General features: G+C 37.1%; 2 protein-coding genes across 9 annotated transcripts in view; one reads left to right on the top strand and one right to left on the bottom strand.

Annotated features, from left to right (window-relative positions):
- Positions 1-7,936, top strand: part of RAB30 (RAB30, member RAS oncogene family) — a 95,518-nt gene extending 87,582 nt beyond the window's left edge. For all 8 annotated transcript variants that reach the window (XM_037840878.1, XM_037840877.1, XM_037840880.1 and 5 more), the window contains one exon: positions 872-7,936. In XM_037840878.1, the coding sequence (XP_037696806.1) occupies positions 872-1,122 (251 nt within the window). In that variant the 3' untranslated portion in view covers positions 1,123-7,936. The remainder of the gene's footprint in view (positions 1-871) is intronic.
- An 11,372-nt stretch (positions 7,937-19,308) lies between these two features.
- LOC119538134 (zinc finger protein 330) lies at positions 19,309-21,172 on the bottom strand. The gene has a single exon (XM_037840873.1). It carries the CDS (start codon positions 21,004-21,006, stop codon positions 20,044-20,046), a length of 963 nt encoding a protein of 320 aa, XP_037696801.1. The 5' UTR covers positions 21,007-21,172; the 3' UTR covers positions 19,309-20,043.
- Positions 21,173-22,290: the final 1,118 nt, after the last annotated feature.

The following is a 22,290-nucleotide window of genomic DNA, read 5'->3' as shown; positions in this document are numbered from 1 at the left end:
AATGATACCAATATAACTACTCATTTGCTTTATCTCACAACATACCTATAGTAGCCTCAGAATAATAATACCAGTACTACCACTAACAAGATGATTACTGACACAGTTCGAGATTTTTTCCTTCCATTTTTTTCCCCTGTAGGGTATATACCACTAGGGATGCATGGTTAAATATTTTCAACTCACTTGAAATAGTTCTTCTCTGTGTGTTTATGCCACTAACATGATACACAGTTAGGTTCATTTGTTTAATTTTGCTTTCAATTTTTAGGGATTGCTCTTTAAATTTAATATTTTATTAATTGTATAAACACGTAAAATATTTACAAGGTTCCCAAGTCAAATCTACAAAACAAAGTACATTTGCAGAGGTCTACTTTCTATCCCTATCCCCTCAACCCTGGTCCTTTCTTTCATAATAATCATTATTTTTCAAATTAAGATTTCAGTTTATTCTTCCATTAAAAATAAGCAAATAATGTATATATGTTCATATCCTTCCCTTTTTCTTACACAGTTGCATATTATATACACTTTTTTCTACTTTGCTTTTTTTAATTAACAAAATATTCTAGTGTTCTCATTCCATAGCAGTATATAGAAATATTCCTCATTTCTTTTATAATGGCAAAGAATTCCATAATTTATTCAGCCATGTCCAATTGATGGGCACTTGGGCTATTTCCAGTTCTTTGCTATTAAAATAGCACTGGTATTTTAAAGTAAACATTCCAGTAATCACAATCACATTTACTTTGCTTTATTCACCCATCTGTCTAAGTTGACTTTAGATGTGGAACTGAATTTTGATGTTTATGACCCTTCAAAAAACCAAATGACAATTCCTTCTTTGATTTTACCACTTTTACAGGCAACAAGATTGATCTGGCTGAAAGGAGAGAGGTCTCCCAGCAGAGAGCTGAAGAATTCTCAGAAGCTCAGGACATGTATTATCTGGAGACCTCAGCCAAGGAATCTGACAATGTGGAGAAACTCTTCCTTGACTTAGCATGTCGACTCATCAGTGAAGCCAGGCAGAACACACTTGTGAACAATGTATCCTCACCCTTACCTGGAGAAGGGAAAAGCATCAGCTATTTGACTTGTTGTAATTTCAATTAAAGGCTGAGGCAAGCGGAAGAAAAAGGATCCACAGCTGCCCTGATGGGCCACAAATTGCTGGGAAGATCTGGTGATAACTGTGGCTCCTGCTCTCGGATCTTCAGACTCCTGTGGGCTCCAGAGCTTACAAAGCATGGCAGGCCAAGGGCCTGGTCCACAGGCCAGCATTAGCAGAACATATAATGGTTTCGCCCTTTTGCAGTCTGCAGTTGGAGCAAGGAGAAAATTGCACTAGGCGCTCCATGATCTGCAGAGCATGTTGCTTTTGTTTTTTTAAAAAGCAAGTAAAAGCGCATTCCTGAATACAATCCAGGGGGAAATGTACTGTAGGGATCCCTCCTGCACGCCAGGGTGCATGTGGGGCTGTTCTTTAGGGCTTCAGTGGGCCTGGTTTTCTTGTCTACCATATAAACCAAAACTGAGGTCAAGTACTGTCTCTGTGGTACGTGTTGATGACCCCATGGAGATTTTGCAAAGTGTTATTTCTCTTGTCCACAGGCACTTTCAAGAACTTCGGGATGTAAAAATGAAATGAAATCTTTACCCATGACCAACAGTAACAATCATTGTTTTAATAATATACACAAACTCCACGACTCCTTTTGGTGCTAATGGTTCCGCTATTTCACAGACCAAACGATTTAGTACGTTGATTTCCTTAAATGGGGGAAGTCCATGAATCAGCACCCTTTATCAAAGTCTCATTACTACCTTGTCCAGGGTGGATTTGTTAGAAAAGGGAATACTTTTCCTTTCGTGTTTCCCTCTAAATATCTACCATTTTCTTTTTCAATTCTCTTATCTTTCCTGCCCTTTAAGTAAATGAGTTTGAAAAATGGAAAAAAAAAAAAAAAAAAAGAATGGAAAAGAATAGCACTAAGACATTATGAGTAGTATGAGAAAACTGACCTGATCTGACCAGAATACTGTGGCTTAATGGACTGCAATGCAGGGTTCCTAGCAGAGCAGTCCGTCCTATCAGATCACATCTTTTACTTCCTGGTCCTATCCATCTTGGACAGACCAAGGCTTAGGATATTTTTTACATGTTTTTAGTATGATGTTAAGTGAGAATAGCAACAAATGAGAAGTCTCATGAACATTTTTGCATCTTCAGTATCACTTTAGAAAAATTCTGCTTGTGGACGCAGGTTGAGCTGCCATTTGTCACCTCCTTCATGCAGTAATGTTACTCTCAAATTCATGACCCATACATTTTCCCGTTTTCTTTTTCTCTCTCACTCCATCTCCCGTTTTCCTCCTTTTCTTCTTCCCTTTTTCCCTCTTCCATCCTTCCTTCCTTATATGCATGTTACTGTCGATCTCCAATTCAAATGGAGATGTATACTTGCCTTTACTTAGCCAACTTTCGAACAGCACTCAAAATGGAAGACATTGCTGAATATGTGTTACTGTTTCTTCAGTGCCATAGTTTGATACCTTCCAATTTGTTCACTGATATAAATGCAAATTGGGAAAATAATTAAACCTGTATGCTGTTGATGCTGTCAGGTGTTTCTGTAGCTTGCTGCTTAGCATAATGGAAGGATGAGTGATGGAAAAAGGGTATGAAATGCTATTCCACTGTTGCTGTAGATGGTGACAGTCTCAGTCCTAATGTGATGATGTTTGAAAGCTATTTAATTTTAAAGAAATGAGTCCTGTAGAGACATGATATTGATAAAACATTGCTATAATTTCTCTAGCAGGTTTCAGAGTTACCAATCTCTTGCACATGGGGACTGTATATATTGTTTAGAGGTTGATACTTTTGGTTTGTCCTGATTCTGTGGGTAAGAGAAAGGCATCCCAGGAATTTGAATTGTTTTTATTTTAGAATCTGTTTCCACAGGAAAGAAAAATCATTTTAATAAAAACCAACCAAAATAATTTATAATAATTGTTGCCTTTTCCATCCCATCTGTCAGCAACTAAAGGTACTTAGGGAACAAGTTGATCAAAGTGAGCAGAAAAACATTTTAAACTGTGAGGAAGTGTTCCTATGTTTAGATTTGTTACCTTTCATTCAGGCACAAATCCAATGCCCTCAGCACAGCATGACCTAACTTGTGTCTCACAGCAGCAAGTGTGTTGAAAATGAAGTTGTTTTGTGAATTTAGGGGAAAGGGCTTTGTTGGGTGGGACAGATTTAATTGCAAAATAACAGCTTCTGGGGACACACTTGTATTCTGACATTCTTATTCCCTAGGGCTCAGCCTTCTTATTGTACCTTTGTTTGGCCAAACTCAGAGATGGTTAGAAATTCTGCTTTTGGCCCCTTTCTTCCCCTGTTACTCCCCTAGCTTTCTGTAGCTTACAGTCATCTTTCCATGGCCCATCAGCAGGGACACATGAGAATGAGGCTTTGCTTCTTTTTCTTCCAATCGTGTGAATTTCCAGGTTAAACCTTGTTGACTCTTGTTCACTGATGTATCTCAAGCTGAAGAACAGTTCTTGGCAATACTGTAGCTGCTCAATAAATATTAACTGAATAAATGACTTGGTGCCAAGAGGAGCTTTTCTGGTTAAATAGAAATTCCTTCAAATAGAACTTGAGAAAGGGCACTAATTAAATACGGTAATCTTAGTCCAGATCAGGATTTAAACTTGTTGGTTTGTCTAATAGTTCTCATTGTCATGGGAATATTTGTCAAGATGAACCTTCATTGGATAAAAATGAGTTCTCATTTAATGGTGGATGAAAAAGAGAGTTGCTTCCTCATAATTTAGTTTGGTGTGGTCTACCCGAGTTCAATTTTTCCATTTTTGAGGTGATCTTTTTTTCTTTTAAATGAAGTTATTAAACATATAGAAACACTTTTTAAAATCTCCAGTGAAAATGCGTCATATTCATGCTATGGAGTGAGGTTTGGGAGGATCTGTGAAATCATATAATTTGCCGATATTAATGATATTTTATTACGGCTTTGTGTAGACTGTATCCTCAAAAGATCTTTTGCTTTCTCTCTTGCCTATGCAAGGCTGACTTCTTTGTATGCTTTTATTAAACCTATTGATTATATTAACTTTTAATTTTTAATTATATAGAGCTAATTATCCTTTCTGTGGGTTACTTAGGCCATTGACTTTTCCTGGCCTTTCCTTTTCCCTGTCTTTTAGACATTTCACATTAGCATCTCTCCCTGAGTTAAGAAACAAGAAAATAACAAAAGATGAAAGTCAAGTGAATTATTTGACAACTTGTTAAGTTTTGATTTAGAGTTTGGTAAGAAAGGAAGTGGAAACCACTGCCCAAAATAATATATCTGGATTAGGATTATTTAAGCAATTTAGACTTTTGGAGGGAGGTGGCAGATTTTACAGAGAACTGGATTCTTCTTTCTGTTCAGAAATGCATGCCTTCAGGAGACACTGATGACTTGCACAGTATTAGATCAATGACTTGCCTCATTTACCTTTTAAACTATTTCATAATTCCTCCAGGTTCAGCATCAAGTTTCTGTTAATGAATTGTTCTGAATAAATGTTAGTTGCAAGTGCTTTTGCATTAGTCTTCTGAGTAAAGTGAAAACTTCTTTTTTATAAACCAAGTCACATGAATGAGATATCATATTTTTATAATCAGAAAAAACTGTTTCATTTTTTTTCCACGTATCAAACCAGTGGCTTTAAAGATAGGTATTTTCTATTTCTTAGTCTTCTGGAACTCTGTGTATTTAATGTCAAATACTTAGGGATCACTGCTCTATTAGCCTCTAGCAGAGGTCTTCTAGGTTTTGCCTTTTCTTTTTTCTAGAATTATTTCTTAACTGCAACTGGTTATTTTCTTTCCTTAACCATGCTCCTGACATGTATTTTTAAGGCAACTATATTAATACTTGTGAGACCTAATTAGAAAATTTAAAACAGTGAAAAAAACATTTCCATTTATCTTTCAGACAAAAATGTATTCCACATAAAAACTAAGGTTGAACTCTAATTTTGGGGATAAGGGACGGCTGGTTTTATTTCTTTCATCTTTTTGGATTTCATTTCTGTGGCATGAGTCTATTTATGTTTGGAAGGAAAGCTGCCTGCATACTGGGTAGAGAAGCATACTGAATTAAATCCCTACAAATAGCTAACTAATTCTGATGGCAAAACAAGGGACAAGGCACTTCATTTCCTTTCCTGAGTCCCACAATGTTGGAATGTTACAATCATTTCTGGGAGCCATCTTTGAAAATAAAGACAAATTGAGGAATAACCAGCATGGCAATGAAATTTAAAATTTAAGATATTTGAAGAACGCTTGAGGGACTTTGGGAGATTTAGTCTGGGAAAGAGAGGGGATTGCAATTTGTGTTTACATATTTGAAGCCAACTGCAAGACTTTCTGTGGTCCAAAGGAGTAGAATGAGATCCAGTGAATAGAGGTTAAGGAGCCACAGATTTGAGTGCCATATTAGAAAAGCTGGCCCACAAGACGAGAGTGCTTCAGGTAGTAAGTACCCTGTCACTGGTGTTCAAGCAAAAGCTAGATAAGCACTTGGCAAAGACCATGTGGGGAAGGTCCAAGCATTGGTTGGGGGTTGGACAGATGACCTATTAACTTAAAATTCTATGTCATAGTACTGTGCCTCTTATAACATGTTCAATTAAATATTTATTGACCTTCACCTAATGATTTTTTTTTTTACAAAAGCTTTGCTCTTCTGCTAAAAAGGCATCCCACACTCTAGGGAAGAGGTTGATTACACGTCTGTTAGGCCAAAAGATTGGCCTGTCATTATGATGGGATTGCTTTGTCAGTTCATTAATTGATATCCTGTTGAAATTGCAACTGGTTCTTGATTTTTACTTTAAAAAGGTATTGTTTTAATGGAAGTTGCATAAAACTACAGAAATTATTCATTCATCACTTCCCAAACTCAGGCTATGCTCAATTTAGTGAATATGGGAGCCTCTTAGGGATTTCAGGGTAGGTCTTTTTAGCAGAGCAGAATCTTCAGTTAAAGATCCCACCAAAATTCCAACATGAATTTTTACAGCTCCCATGAGAGAGGCACTGGTGGGTTAGTGTGGCACAAAGCAGCCCCCAGGATCTATTTTGGAAGAATCTTAAATGACATTTGGTTAATTGGTTTGATTGTCTTGAGAAAACATGATCTGAAAATGATTTAAAAATAACCGAGGCCAAAATGCTTCATATAGAAAGTAATAAGACACAACTCTTTGATTTGAAAGTCAGAGATAACTATAAGCAACTTTTGGTAATAAAAGCCTATGACCCAAATAATTCCATCTGCAAAACAGCTTGCACCATTGCCAGGCTGATAGATAACTACACTGATCTTTTAAAAAATGTCATTGATCTTGCATCAGGATGGTGAAAGATTTTCTTTTAATCTTTGAATGAGAGGTCAGAGCACAAAAGCTAGCCACCAGTTCTTCCTTAATTGACTTCCTGATTTGTATGAGTCAAAATTATACTCTCCCACCGGGTTAAAGCAGAATTTTTGGAGATGCTGTGTTCTAGTTCCTGATGGAGTCCTTGATGGGTGATGACTTGGACACTTCACAGAGTGATGGTAACACCATATACAAGGGAGAACATTAGGTTAGATGTGAGGAGTCCTCATACTGCCACTATTAGCTGTGACATTAGGCAAAGCACAATCTCCTTGAGGATCAGTTTCTTGGTAAATAGAAAGCGATCAAATATTAGTTCTTTTCTCCTTTACTAAGAGCAGACTTTGGGTGGTGTGGTAATAGATCACAAAGGGAGAAATAATTCTTGACTTCAGAAAAAAGAGCTCCATTTTTGAAAGGATGCCTTAAATGGAAGTCACTTATTTGATCCATCTTTCTGCCTTTCGGGCACTATTGTACACAAGACATACTCTATTTCTTCATATACTTCAGAAAAGGTATTCTCTCCTCTGAAAGGCAATCCCAGAGTTGTCAACTCCTCATTACCAGGAAACTTAACCTTAGAACTGAAATACCTCACAGTGCATTTTAAACCTTTTTCTTCTCAATCCCATTCTCAGTGGTAAGAAAAGTGGGTTGACACACATCTTCTTTTTAAGGGGCCACTTTTGTCATTTATTATTGCCCATTTGCCTCATGTTCATATATATATATATATATATATATATATATATATATATATGTATTCATTCATTCAGAAAAACTCATTAAGGTGATAATTATTATTCCCTTGGTGAATGTCAGGACAGGTTTATTCTCAGCTTCTTATTGGTATCAGATCATAATTTTACCATTGATTAACTCTTCAGTTACATATATATTTTTCTTCTTTAGTTATAAAATACAATTGATAACAAAGTGTGTTTCTGAAGAACTATTCTGGTCATGTAGCCTGTTCCCTCCTTTTGGTAAAAATGGAGTCATGAATCCCAATTTTGTGATCTGCTTTTAGAATTTAATTTCAAATATTATGTTATTTGATGAATATAATTGCCGATATCCAAATTAACATGGTTTCTTTCCATTTCTACATGTGCACTAAATTCTGAAATAAAAATTGAAGTACCAAATTGCCTAATAAAGCAAAAATTCATGTACAGAATAACAGAAGATAAGAATGTGATCTGTTAGGATGATTTGTCATTGGCTGGTTTAATGGTGCACAGCTTTTAAGTTACGCAGTTATGCCTGGATTAAATAATGGTAAAATTTCACAAGCCCTCTGAAAAACAGCTGCTAAACATATTGCTTTCTGGAATGTAATCAGTAGTAGTAAATATTGTCTTGTTTTATACAACTTCAGGATGCTAGTAGAGCTTTCTAAATTAAAAAAAAAAAAAAAATCCTCATATCCCTTTATGGCATGTTGGAGTTTTAAGGTCCCTGTTATAGAAAATCTCAAGTGACTGGAATGCTGGATTATAATTTCTACTCACCGAGTGTCCTCTAGACATACAAGGTGGTTGGAGCTCGTTTGACAGTGTGTAAAGGAGCTACATAAATGTATTTGAACTAGCACATTGGTAAAACTGCTGTTTTTAGCAAAAGAACTCTCCTCAAAATTTCAGATAATAAAAGGTTAGAAAGAGATTTTTGACAATTTGAGGGGAAAAAAGTGTGTCCCATATATATATATATATGGTTGCACACATTTTAATGCATGATTTTTAGTATAGGGATGAAATAAAATACAAATTATTGTTCTGGGGGTCTTCTCAGCAGCTGGTTAAAATATTTAGAGAAACTGCTTTATGAAGACTTAGAAAATCCCTGATTTTCCCCTCTTCCTATCTTTTTCCATCAAAACATAGTTTTTTAACATACATATAGTTTTAACAAACAGGTTCATCGTTGAGTCTTGTGACCTCAGTTCTTAATATATGAGTATTGGTTTTAATCATAGGCCCTCAGTAAAATCTGAATATATCAATATATAAAATTTAACCACCAGTTTTAACACAAGCATAATACTTGATTTTATGTTAATATGCAAATATTAACAGTTTGTTATATCATTCATTTATGTGTTCATGCATTGATTTTTTTTAACAAAAAGTTTTTTAGCAATATAAGTCAATGATGACCTGAGTGCAATTAGCCTGAAAATATTCTGTGAAAATTCAATCAACATTAAAAAGGGGGGGCAGGAAGCTGAACAAAATATTTTTTTATGAGGTTGCATCTCACTTTTTAAAAACTGATATATAATTTAGATACCATATAAGTCAATCTTTTAAAGTATACAATTCAGTGGTATTTATTCTTTTCAAAAAACTGTACAACCACAAGCACTATCTAATTCCAAAACATTTTCATCATCTCACAAAGAAACACCATACCCATTAGCAGCAGTCACTCCCAAATACCCTCTCCCCCCAGGATATGACAACCACTAATCTACTTTTTGACTGGCTTCTTTCATTTATAATGCTTTCAAGGTTCATCCATGTTGTGGCATTCATTAATCAGTACTTCATTCTTTTTATGGCCAAATGATATTCCACTGAATGGAGATACCACATTTTATTTATCTGTTCATCAGTTAATGGACATTTGGGTTGTTTGGGGGCTTTTACGAATAATGCTGCTGTGAACATTCGAGTACAAGTTTTCGTGTGGACATGTTTTCACATCTCTCTTAAAAGCAGTTAATGTAATCAAGTCATTGGTGTTCATTTGAGTAGAAATCTTAAAATTCTACTTGGAGAATGCAATTTATAATCCTAAATCAATTGGTCAACTAGAAAACCTCACAATAATGGTGAATTCCCCAATATGTCTGTAAAAGTTTTTATGTAAGCCTGTCTTTTAGTAATGATAATTTCATGAAGACTGCTTCAGTCATAGAGATATTGGGTTGTCATCACATAGAAAATGTCTGTGGTCTTCTGCACTGTTCAAAATGACAGCTAACAATCATGCTGGAGAGGAGTATTCATTCAATCTTCTAGGATTCAGTGAAGGAACACTTCATATATTATTGCTTTTATATGTTGAATATATTTTTAAAGTTTAGGTTTTCATTCTGGAATAAAAATTGTCAAATTGCCAAACCACCTGACTGTCCATTGTAGCTTAAGTTTTTATTATTAAGAAATAATTCAGACTGGGAGTAAAAGTAAAAAGAATGTATTTTGTGTGCAAAGGATGAATGAGTAAAAATAACTTTTTATTTGTAAAATTTTTTAAAAAGCTGAATGGAAATTGCTTTCCCATGTACTTGTATATAAATAAACATTTCCTGTTGCCAATATTTGGAGAAGTATGTGTGATCAAGGTATATACAAAGCAAGTAAGATTTAAGTACACTAATGTCTCTCAGCATGATATGGAATGTGCCCTAGATTTGGGATATGGAGACCTGAGTTTGAGTGTTGATTCTCTACCTAACTAAACTTGGGTAAGTCATTTTGTTTTGTACCACATCTTTTTCTGTAAAATAAGGAGCTAGATTAGATAATCTTTAAGATTTTCTCCAGTAATAATAATGAAATAAGATTACTCTGCTTTACTCAGGATGCGAAAATTATCTGCTAATTCTTTCTAATTGTAAGAAAGATGATTTATCCTATGATATATGGGAAGGAATCTTTTATCTAGATTTATTTAAAGTCATAAATTCTAGTCTCAGTTCTGACTCTGAGAAAGCTGTGTGACTTTGGGTTAATCATTTAATTTCAAGCCTCAATTTTCCCAACTACAAAATATGGACGTTAGATCAGATATTTTTACAGTCCCTTCCAGCTAAAGCACACTTTATGGATTTATATTCTTTAGAGATATAACTTATTACACTATCCTTCATAATTAGGATGGGAATACTTAGTCATCACTATTAAGGTATTGTTTCATTCATCTATCCATTTCTTCACTATTTATTGAGTAACTATTACAGGGCAGGTACAGGAATTTGCTTTTAGATGCCCCCACCCCCACTGTAGGAGTCATGGTCTTGCACCATTTCTTGAAATCCATCCCCACTCCATTCCTTACCTCTTACTCCCTGCTTTAGGATAGGCATTTGATAGATGAATGAGCAAGTACAGTGGGTCTTGGTGTTCTATAGTTAATTTAGCGTAGGAAATCTGTAACCTTATCTGTCATCATTTAGCATTTATAAAGTACTGTATTTTTAGCACTTTCATTAAAAGGATATGTTTCCAGAAATTCTTCTTCTGAATTTACACATACTATGTCTTTAAAATGAAGTTTTAATTTTGAAACATTTTTCAAACTTACTGGACAGTTACAAAAATAATACAAACCCCATACAGAGAAATCCAAAATTCCCCTATACCCCACCCTGATACCCAGATCCACCAATCTTAACATTCTGCAACATTTGCAGTATCATTCTATCTATCCATCAATCTATCAATTCGTCTATCTGTTCATCTATCAATACATTTTTATGAATGCTTGAGTGTGGGTTGCACACATCATGCTCCTTGAACACTTAATACTACCATGTACATTTCCTAAGAACAAGGACATTCATTTACGTATCCTCCTTAGGTGCAGTTATCAAGTTCACGAAATTCAACACTGATATAGTTTACAGTCTATATTCCAATTCTTTCATATGTATTACCTTTAATTATCATTCCCTCTTTAGTTTCCTTCCTTCCTTCCTTCCTTCCTTCCTTCCTTCCTTCCTTCCTTCCTTCCTTCCTTCCTTCCTTCCTTCCTCCCTCCCTCCCTCCCTCTCTTCCCTTTTTCCCTTCCTTACTCTCTGTTTCTTATTGTGGGAACATATACACAACAAACTTTCCCACTCAACCACTCACAAACATACAATTCAGTGGGATTAATCAGTCACTATGTTGCAGTACTCTTACTACCTTCGATGACTAAAACTTTCCCATCTACCCAAACAGAAACCCTATACCCATTACATATTAACTCCTCATTCTCCCTGCCCCTGGCAACCTGTACCCTAATATCCATCTCTATGAGTTTGCATATCCTCTGCTAATTTCTTTGTAGTTATCATGAGTTAAATGTAACATCCTAAATCTGTAGCAATCGCATTTCTTTTGATACTAACTTAACTTCAATAATATATACAATTACATTCCTTGAAATTCCTTTATGTAGTTCTTGTCACAAATTCATATTTTTATATTGAGTCCCAAACTACTGATTTCTCACTATAGTTTATGCATTTGCCTTTTAGATACTGTAGGAAGTAAAAAGTGGAGTTACAAACCAAAAATACATTAGTACTAGCATTTATATTTACTCCTATTGTAAGCCTTCCTGGAGATCTTTATTTCTACATGTGGCTTTGGTTTATTGTCTACTAGTTCCTTTCCTTTCAACCTGAAGAACTCTCTTGAACATCTCCTGTAGGGCTGGTGTAGTGGTGAGAAATTCCCTCAGCTTTTGTTTATCTCAAAATGTCTTAATCCCTCCCTTATTGTTATACAACAGTTTTGTCAGATATAGAATTGTTCGTTGGCAGTTTTGTGCTTTTAGCACTTGTAATATGTCATTCCACTGCCTTCTTGATTCCAGGGTTTCCAATGACATGTTGCTTCTCTCTTTTGGCTTTCACAATTCTCTCTTTTATCTTTGGCATTTGGCAGTTTGATTATAATATGCTACAATGTAGATCTATTTGGGTTTATCCTGGAGTTTTCCCTTGGATTTCTGGAGTTTGTTGAGCACCTTGAATGTGTACATTCCATGTCTTTCATTAATTTGGGGAAGTTTTCAGACATTACTTAATTGAATATTCTGTCCCTTACTCTTTCTTTTCCTTCTAGGACCCCCACAATGCGCACAGGTTTTATGGTATCGTACATGTTCTTCAGGCTTTGTCCACTTTTCTTCATTATTTCTCCTGCTCCTCAGATTGGAGTTTCAATAGTTTTATCTTCAAGTTTGCTGATTCTTTTTCTGCCATCTCCAATCTGTGTTGAATCCCTCTAGGAAATTTTAAATTTCTGTTACTGTGATCTTCAGCTCTGTTTGGTTCCTTTTCATAATTTCCTTCTCTATATTGACATTCTTTTTGTGTTTATCACTTTCCTGGTTTCCTTTAGTTCTTGGTCCGTGTTTTCCTTTAGTATTTTGAGCATATTTAGGACCATTTAAAAAAAAGTCTTTGGATGTCCCAGGTCTGGTCCTTCTCATAGATGGTTTCTAATGCTTTAATCTTTTCCTTTACCTGTGCCATAACTTCCTGTTTCTTTGTATGTTTTGTAATCTTTTGTGGAGAGCTGGACATTTTAACATTTTAATGTGTTGTTGCTGGAATTTAGACTCTGAGGTGTCTGTTTCTTAAGCTTGTATCCAGCTAGTATTATGACAAAGCTTGCCTTAACTGTCAGGAGATAACTGAAAGAAAAAAAGGAAAATAACCTTCCAAGTCTTTGCAGATTGACCTTTGTGGAGTGCTATCCTTTAGAACTAATCCATACAATAAATTTAGAGAATAGCTCAAGACGAAAGCATAGAGGCTGCCCTGATTCTTTCCAGACATGCATCTTTTCTTGGGCATGCACATGTGACACTGGGAATTTCCCTGTATACCTAGTTAGGAATGTTCCCTCTTCCCCAGGGAACAGTTTTTTGCATGATCTGAAATATAGCAATTTTGCCAAACACATATGCCTTAAGTTTAGATCTTCAAAGAGCGGGTAAATGCTTCTCCAGCCACTGTTTTAGCCATCTTGGGAAATACCCATGTTCATGTTTTTGGTTGGTTGATAGTGCAGTTTCTGGAGTTGAATCTATAGCTGGTATACACGAAACCTGGGTCTGATTACAGTCAGTTGTATTCACCAATCCAGGCTTGTAGTTACTGTATACAAAATTAAAGACTGCTGGTCAGCACTGGGTTTTGCAGTGTCATGAACAAACATTTGGCTCCTGTCAGAGCTGGGGTCTAGTTAATCAAGAAAAGATGCTTGGTCAGTGAAGGAGCTGTGAGGAAGGGAGACTGGCCAAGTGGTCATATGCTTCAGCTTGGCACTGAAAAGGAACCAAAGACTGAATTTAGGGAAAGGATGAGATTTTTACAGGTTGGTTCATTTCTCTCCCATGGAGACAATTTTCTCTGATTACATCACAAATTACTTTAGGCTGAAAAAGCAAGTGATGGATCAGGGAAATATTGCAGAATACTTAACCTACATTTAACCTTAAATTATTCAAGTAATTGCAGCCATTGATCAGCAAGAAGGGAGAGATGTTTCACAGAGAAATGCCTAACCTGAGGGATGGGGGCCCATGCAGCATTGCTCCTTAGCCTCATGAGAGGCAATGCAGTGTACTGGAAGTCAACAGCCAGTTATTAGTAATGTGGCTTTGGCCTTGAGTGAGTTACTTGACCTCTGTAAACTTAGTTTACAGAGTTTACAGGGTAAATTTATAGGGTATTTGTGAAGAATAAACAAAAAAGCATGAAAAATACCTAAAAAGTCTGGCCCTATGAGTACCTTTTGCTTTCTTCATTACAATTCACCTACTTTTTCAAAATAAATTTTTAAACTTGTAAAATACAAACTAAAACATGAATATAGAAAAACACAAAACGAATGTATCACTAAATGAACTACTATGAGGTAAACACCCTTGTATTTGAGTCAAGAAATAGAACTTTTCTAACTACCTGAATCTCTTCTTTCCTCTTAAGAGTGGCTGCTATCTTGACTTTCATAGTAATCAAGGAAGTGATGCACCCAGGTGTGCATCTCAAGGCACTGAATTTTAGTGTTGCCCCCACCCCCCACCAATTCTCATGTCTTTTAAATTATCTTAATATATAGATTCCTTCCCCATCCCATTCTTTCCCTTACACTATTTGTTAAAGAACATGAGCTATGTGGCCTGTAGTTTTCCAGAGTCAGGATGTTGCTGATTTCATTTTTGTGATGCAGGTTAGCATGTTCTGTCAGTTGTATATTCTGCAAATTGACAGCTGGATGCAGAGACATGATCAGATGACAGTTCAATCCCTTGGCAAGACTACACAAAGTTGAAAGCTGTTTCATCAGGAAGCCTCTAACTTTCTTTTTGGAATGTTAGCAGCCATAGATGCTTAATGAGTACATCAGTTATTCATTGGGGGTTGCAAAATGGAAATATTCAATTTCTATCATTATAAGATACAGTAATTTGAATATTTTTATAAAGAAACATCGATTTGCTTACCCAATGATACAGTTCATAAGAACAGCAAGATGTTTAATTTTTCCCCTTATTTTTATCAGTTTACAAGATAATAAATTCATTCTCTATCATCCCCTGCAGGTGACTAATTTTTAAAATATCATTATGAACTCACAATTTCATATACACTATAAAAATACTATATATTCTTATCTCTACTATACCTTTTCCCATTTTTTTTGTGCACCCTTCCAGCAATGTTCTATGCATGTAAGAGCCTTCATGCATGTTGATGGATACTTGTTTCGCTACTTTGCTATTGCAAACAATGTTGTATGGAATATCTCTCATATACTTCTTTTTTTTTTTTTTTTTTAATCTTCATTTTATTGAGATATATTCATATACCACGCAGTCATACAAAACAAATCGTACTTTCGATTGTTCACAGTACCATCACATAGCCGTACATTCATCACCCAAATCAATCCCTGACAACTTCATTAGCACACACACAAGAATAACAAGAATAATAATTAGAGTGAAAAAGAGCAATTGAAGTAAAAAAGAACACTGGGTACCTTTGTCTGTTTGTTTCCTTCCCCTATTTTTCTACTCATCCATCCATAAACTAGACAAAGTGGAGTGTGGTCCTTATGACTTTCCCAATCCCCTTGTCACCCCTCATAAGCTACATCTTTATATAACCGTCCTCGAGATTCATGGGTTCTGGGTTGTAGTTTGATAGTTTCAGGTATCCACCACCAGCTACCCCAATTCTTTAGAACCTAAAAAGGGTTGTCTAAAGTGTGCGTAAGAGTGCCCACCAGAGTGACCTCTCGGCTCCTTTTGGATTCTCTCTGCCACTGAAGCTTATTTCATTTCCTTTCACATCCCCCTTTTGGTCAAGAAGATGTTCTCCGTACCACGATGCCAGGTCTACATTCCTCCCCGGGAGTCGTATTCCACGTTGCCAGGGAGATTCACTCCCCTGGGTGTCTGATCCCACGTAGGGGGGAGGGCAGTGATTTCACCTTTCAAGTTGGCTTAGCTAGAGAGACAGGGCCACATCTGAGCAACAAAGAGGCATTCGGGAGGAGGCTCTTAGGCACAACCATAGGGAGGCCTAGCCTCTCCTTTGCAGCAACCGTCTTCCCAAGGGTAAAACCTGTGGTAGAGGGCTCAACCCATCAAACCACCAGTCCCCTATGTCTGTGGTCATGTTAGCAACCATGGAGGTGGGGTAGGCGAATACCCCTGCATTCTCCACAGGCTCCTCAAGGGAGCACTGCATCTTTTTTTTTTTCCTTGTTTTTTTTTTTTTTTATTTTTTTTTTATTTTTAACTTTCCCTTCTTCTTTTTTTTTTTTTTTTGTTTTTATCATCATTTTATTGAGATATATTCACATACCACGCAGTCAAACAAAACAAATCGTACTTTCGATTGTTTACAGTACCATTACATAGTGGTACATTCATCACCTAAATCAATCCCTGACACCTTCATTAGCACACACACAAAAATAACAAGAATAATAATTAGAGTGAAAAAGAGCAATTGACGTAAAAAAGAACACTGGGTACCTTTGTCTGTTTGTTTCCTTCCCCTATTTTTCTACTCATCCATCCATAAACTAGACAAAGTGGAGTGTGGTCCTTATGGCTTTCCCAATTCCATTGTCACCCCTCATAAGCTACATTTTTATACATCTGTCTTCGAGATTCATGGGTTCTGGGTTGTAGTTTGATAGTTTCAGGTATCCACCACCAGCTACCCCAATTCTTTAGAACCTAAAAAGGGTTGTCTAAAGTGTGCGTAAGAGTGCCCACCAGAGTGATCTCTCGGCTCGTTTTGGAATCTCTCTGCCACTGAAGCTTATTTCATTTCCTTTCACATCCCCCTTTTGGTCAAGAAGATGTTCTCCGTCCCACGATGCTGGGTCTACATTCCTCCCCGAGAGTCATATTCCACGTTGCCAGGGAGATTCACTCCCCTGGGTGTCTGATCCCACGTAGGGGGGAGGGCAGTGATTTCACCTTTCAAGTTGGCTTAGCCAGAGAGAGAGGGCCACATCTGAGCAACAAAGAGGCATTCGGGAGGAGGCTCTTAGGCACAACCATAGGGAGGCCTAGCCTCTCCTTTGCAGCAACTGTCTTCCCAAGGGTAAAACCTGTGGTAGAGGGCTCAACCCATCAAACCACCAGTCCCCTATGTCTGTGGTCATGTTAGCAACCATGGAGGTGGGGTAGGCGAATACCCCTGCATTCTCCACAGGCTCCTCAAGGGAGCACTGCATCTTTTTTTTTTTTCCTTGTTTTTTTTTTTTTTTTATTTTTTTTTATTTTTAACTTTCCCTTCTTTTTTTTTTTTTTTTTTCAATATTTTTCTTTTTTTATTGTGATTGTTCAAATACCATATAATTATCCAAAGATCCAAAGTGTACAATCAATTGCCCCAGTACCATCATACAGCTGTGCATCCATCACAATTAATTTTTGTTCAATTTTTAGAATATTTTCATTACTCCAGAAAAAGAAATAAAGACAAAAAAAAAAAAAAGGAAACTGAAATCCTCCCATATCCCTAAGCATCCCCCCTCCATTGCTGACTCGTAGTATTGGTATAGTACATTTGTTACTGTTTATGAAAGAACGTTGGAATACTACCAACTGTAGTATATAGTTTGCAATAGGTATATATTTTTTCCTACATGCCCCTCTATTATTAACTTCTAGTTGTAGTGGCATACATTTGTTCCGGTTCATGGAAGAGATTTCTAATATTTGTACAGTTAATCTTGGACATTGCCCACCACAAGGTTCACTGTTTTATACATCCCCATCTTTTAACCTCCAGCTTTCCTTCTGGTGACATACATGACCCTGAGCTTCCCCTTTCCACCACATTCATGCACCATTCAGCACTGTTAAGTTATTCTCACAACATGCTACCATCAACTCTGTTCATTTCCAAACATTTAAGTTCAACTTAGTTGAACATTCTGCTCATACTAAGCAACCGTCCCCCATTCTTTAGCCTCGTTCTGTATCTTGGTAACTTATATTTCATGTCTGTGTGTTTACATATCATAATTAGTTCCTATCAGTGAGACCCTGCAATATTTGTCTTTATGTGTCTGGCTTATTTTACTCAGTATATTGCCTTCAAGTTTTCTTCATCAGCCCATTTTTTTTTTAAGATTGTTTTGTTCATACCCCATACATTTCATCCTAAGTAAACAATCGATGGTTCCCTGTATAGTCACATATTTATGTGTTCACCACCCTCACCACTATCTATATAAGATCTACATTTCTTCCACAAAGCAGGAGGAAGAGTCAAAGAAGGTAGAGAGGCAAAAGAAAGAAAGAAAAAAAAAACATGACAGCTAGGAAGCAGCAAAAGGAAAGACAACCTTAATTCCAAGTAGAATCAAGAGTCAGACAACATCCCTTAACCTTTTAATCCCTTCCTCCCCCACCTGACACATCAATCCTGGCATTTCAACTTTGCTTGGGGCGAGTAGTTACTTTTTTCATGCTTCAAGAAACCATCCTCATAGTGAATTCACCCCATCTCCTGTGATCCTCGCCAGGGTTAAACCCTTTAACTCAAGAAAGCTCTTAATTTACAGTCCAAAAACCCAATCTGGGGGGTCTAACATCAAATTCTCCCCTGATTTTATGTTCCAGCCCTCTTGATCAGACTCCAGTCCCAAGCATACTTCTTCACCTCTTGCCAGCACATGTGGCTAATATCTAGCTCCTTTAGGGTACAGTCTTACTTCCCTCTTCAGGTCTAGTACCTCCCCAGCTGAGTTTTGCTTAATTCTAATTTTAGGCCTAGTGTTAGACTGGGAGGTCCTGAGGGGACACATGCTGCCTGGTGAAGGAAGCCTGTGCATTGTCTTCCTACTTGGAGATAAGGTGGAGAATCCCTGCCCTTAACAAGGAAGCATGTGCAATGACTGTAGGCTCAGAAAGTCAGGAGTTTGGGGAGTAAAAATCTTCAGAACATCCACTCAGATATCTTCATCTCACTTCTCAGGGTTCCTAGTTTCCCAAGCAGTCTCTGATCTTGGCGTAATAGACCTGTCTCGGTTGGCAACTGCCTTTGAAGTTTACCCATTCAGACTATTAAGTCCCAGACTTGGTCCCCAATTTTTTCAATCCTCCTGCTCCAAGAGATGACAGCTTTTTTGTTATGTACCAGAGACCCCTCTGGCTTTCACACCTTTTATTTGCCTATTGTTGTCTTCAACTGTTCATTATCTTTCTGCTGCACAAGAATGGCTTTAGCAATAGCCATCAGATCCTGTTATCCTCATAAGTATAATTTCTTCCATACATCTCAAATGCCAACCAGCCTGCTAAGACATCCCCTTCTACCACTATACCATCCCAATCCATTGCTAGTGTAAGTTGTAACAACTGGAGCACATGGCAGGGACTGTGTTCTTCACCTAACATTGCCTAATATCAATGATGGGGTCTGAGCAGCACACCTTTGTATCTACCGCACTATTGATCTCTGCCACCTATTTCACATATTAGATAAACAGTGAAGCAAATAGTATATACAAGAATATCTAAATATTTTCCAAAATTAGTTTTTAAAAAGTGAGGACAAGAAATTAAATATCAAAAGTATTTAAGCGAAATACTAGATTTATTCAAAAAAAAAAGAGATTTCCTAGGTAAAGCCTCTGTGTAATACTATTTCTGACTTTGTGCTGAAAAATGACTGAGTAGTCACTTTTGTCTGTACATACAGGAATTAATAATAGGTACTGTTCAGGAGATATACTGTAAAGAAAAAGATGAATGAGTCAATTGCTAAAATACACATATCATGATTATTCAAGATAACATGAATATTTAATGAAAATTCAGAATGTAACAACATATGACTTTTATACTGTGAACATAAAAGGAAAAATACAGTAATCTATTTTACCTATTACATTTTTAAAAAATTAGACAGAATGAATTCATAAGCAAAGTGTTTTCATTTTCTTTCAGCAAAAACAGCAATTTAATTTCAAACAAATATATTTCCATTCTATTCCTTTATTCTATATGTGTATCTAATTGGCAACTTCCTAGATTACTGAAATCTTTATTCATGATGCTTCAAATTGCTTGGATCAATAAACATTTTTTATTTGAAAATCATTTTTCTTATGCTATAGCCTGATTATCAGTTCCCGTAATAATACTATGCCCCACTCTTTGTCCCACTAAGTATGACTACTCTTTTGCACAAACAAGGCTAAGTGACGGTACTTTTGAACATCCACACACGATTCACCAAGCACACACATTCCTCCCCCTCTCAAACGCTGGGCTGCCAGTGGGCAAGCAGCTCTCCTAGCTCTCTTGTTCCTCATAGTGAGCATAGCCACTGGCATAGGTCCTTCCTAAATTCAGATTAGTAAACAAATCTGATGACTCAGCATCTGAATCCTTTCCACCTTCATCTTCTTCCTCTTCATCATCCTCTGCTTCATACTCATCCTCCTCCTCATCCTGGTAGCTGCTATCACCATACTTGTCAGAAGAAAGGTTCTTCCAATAGGCATCATACCCAGAAGCTCCATCTCCCTCTTCACCTCCCGTTTGTCTGCCAAATTTGAGGGAGCGTGTTGACATGCTAAGATCCTTAGTTTCCTGAGTTTCATGTCCACATTTAGGGCAGGGAGGCTGTTTTCCTTTTTCTTGCTTAAACACCTTGCTCCTTGTATGATCATCACAGAAACAAGCCTTACAACGGAGACAGGAATGCTGACCAAGCCGATTGCATGAAACACATTTAAATGTTTCTGCCTCCAAAACCTGGCAGCTGGCTTGATGTTCAAATTGATCATCTTCACAGAGAAAGTTATGGCAAAAAGAACAACTGAATATCCTGCCTCCATGGTCCCATACACCTCGTTCACATTCAACACATTCAGCATCAGTGAGAGGGCAGGCACAGGCATGTGTACTGAGACACTTCCTACCATGGCAAACCCAAGCTTCACAGAAGTCACATATTGCACCCACCATTGCAAGGCCAGTACTATATACACCAGCATGCTTTATGACACAGTCTGAAGACTTCATCATACACTTTGTTTTCCCACACTGTGCACAAATTGGCAACTTCTGTACAGAATTACAAAAATAGCAAAACGCTCTATTCTTCTGCCGCCTCTGACACTTGTCACATTCCATTGAGGCATTACATGGGTGTTTAGCTAAATCTATGGTGCTCCTTGAAGCTCTCAATTGTTTTTCACGCTCCCGACGGTTCTCAGCCTTCTTCCTTGCACCAGTCTTTTTCTTAGGCATTTTTCCCTCTTTCTCGCGTGCGTTCCAGGCCGACCTCGCTCACCCTCGCGGGGAGGCCGGGCCCACTCTGGGAGCCGAGGAGCAGGGAATGGCGTGAGGCCTGCACTCCGCAGCCGTAAATCCAATTCGTGGACGTAGAATCCAGGAAATACACCAGTAAGAACCGAAGAAGTCAGACCCCTCCCTTCTTTTTTAAATCAACTGTATGAAATAAAAGTTAAAAAGAAAACAAACATACAATCAAAGAACATTTTAAAGAGACCATAACAAGGGAGTAAGAAAAAGACAACTAACCTAAGATAACTGCTTAACTTCCAACATGTTCCTACTTTACCCCAAGAAAGTTACCTAATATAGCAACATTTCTGTGAACTTGCTCCTACTATATCCATCAGAAATTAACAGACCATAGTCATTCCTGGGCATCCCCAGAACATTAAATAGCTTATCTGTTCTTCCTGGATTATTGTTCCCCCTTCCTTAATTGCTCTCTATTGCTAGTTCCCCTACATTCTACATTATAAGCCATTTGTTTTATATTTTTCAAAGTTCACATTAGTGGTAGCATATAATATTTCTCTTTTTGTGCCTGGCTTATTTCGCTTAGCATTATGTCTTCAAGGTTCATCCATGTTGTCATATGTTTCACGAGATCGTTCCTTCTTACTGCCGCGTAGTATTCCATCGTGTGTATATACCACATTTTATTTATCCACTCATCTGTTGAAGGACATTTGGGTTGTTTCCATCTTTTGGCAATTGTGAATAATGCTGCTATGAACATTGGCGTGCAGATATCTGTTCGTGTCACTGCTTTCCGATCTTCTGGGTATACACCGAGAAGTGCAGTCGCTGGGTTGAATGGTAACTCTATATCTAGTTTTCTAAGGAGCTGCCAGACTGACTTCCAGAGTGGCTGAACCATTATACAGTCCCACCAACAGTGAATAAGAGTTTCAATTTCTCCACATCCCCTCCAGCATTTGTAGTTTCCTGTTTGTTTAATGGCAGCCATTCTAACCGGTGTTAGATGGTATCTTATTGTGGTCTTAATTTGCATGTCTCTAATAGCTAGTGAAGCTGAACATTTTTTCATGTGTTTCTTGGCCATTTGTATTTCCTCTTCAGAGAACTGTCTTTTCATATCTTTTGCCCATTTTATAATTGGGCTGTCTGTACTATTGTCATTGAGTTGTAGGATTTCTTTATATATGCAAGATATCAGTCTTTTGTCAGATACATGGTTTCCAAAAATTTTTTCCCATTGAGTTGGCTGCCTCTTTA

Source organism: Choloepus didactylus, chromosome 6 (genome assembly GCF_015220235.1).
Source record: "Choloepus didactylus isolate mChoDid1 chromosome 6, mChoDid1.pri, whole genome shotgun sequence".
Taxonomy (NCBI): Eukaryota; Metazoa; Chordata; class Mammalia; order Pilosa; family Megalonychidae; genus Choloepus; species Choloepus didactylus.
The sequence above is the reverse complement of the archived record's forward strand: the minus strand, read 5'-3'. Positions and strand labels throughout refer to the sequence as shown.

Coding starts and splice junctions, on each gene's coding strand:
- LOC119538134 (XM_037840873.1), bottom strand. CDS start 21,006: ATGCCTAAGAAAAAGACTGGTGCAAGGAAGAAGGCTGAGAACCGTCGG.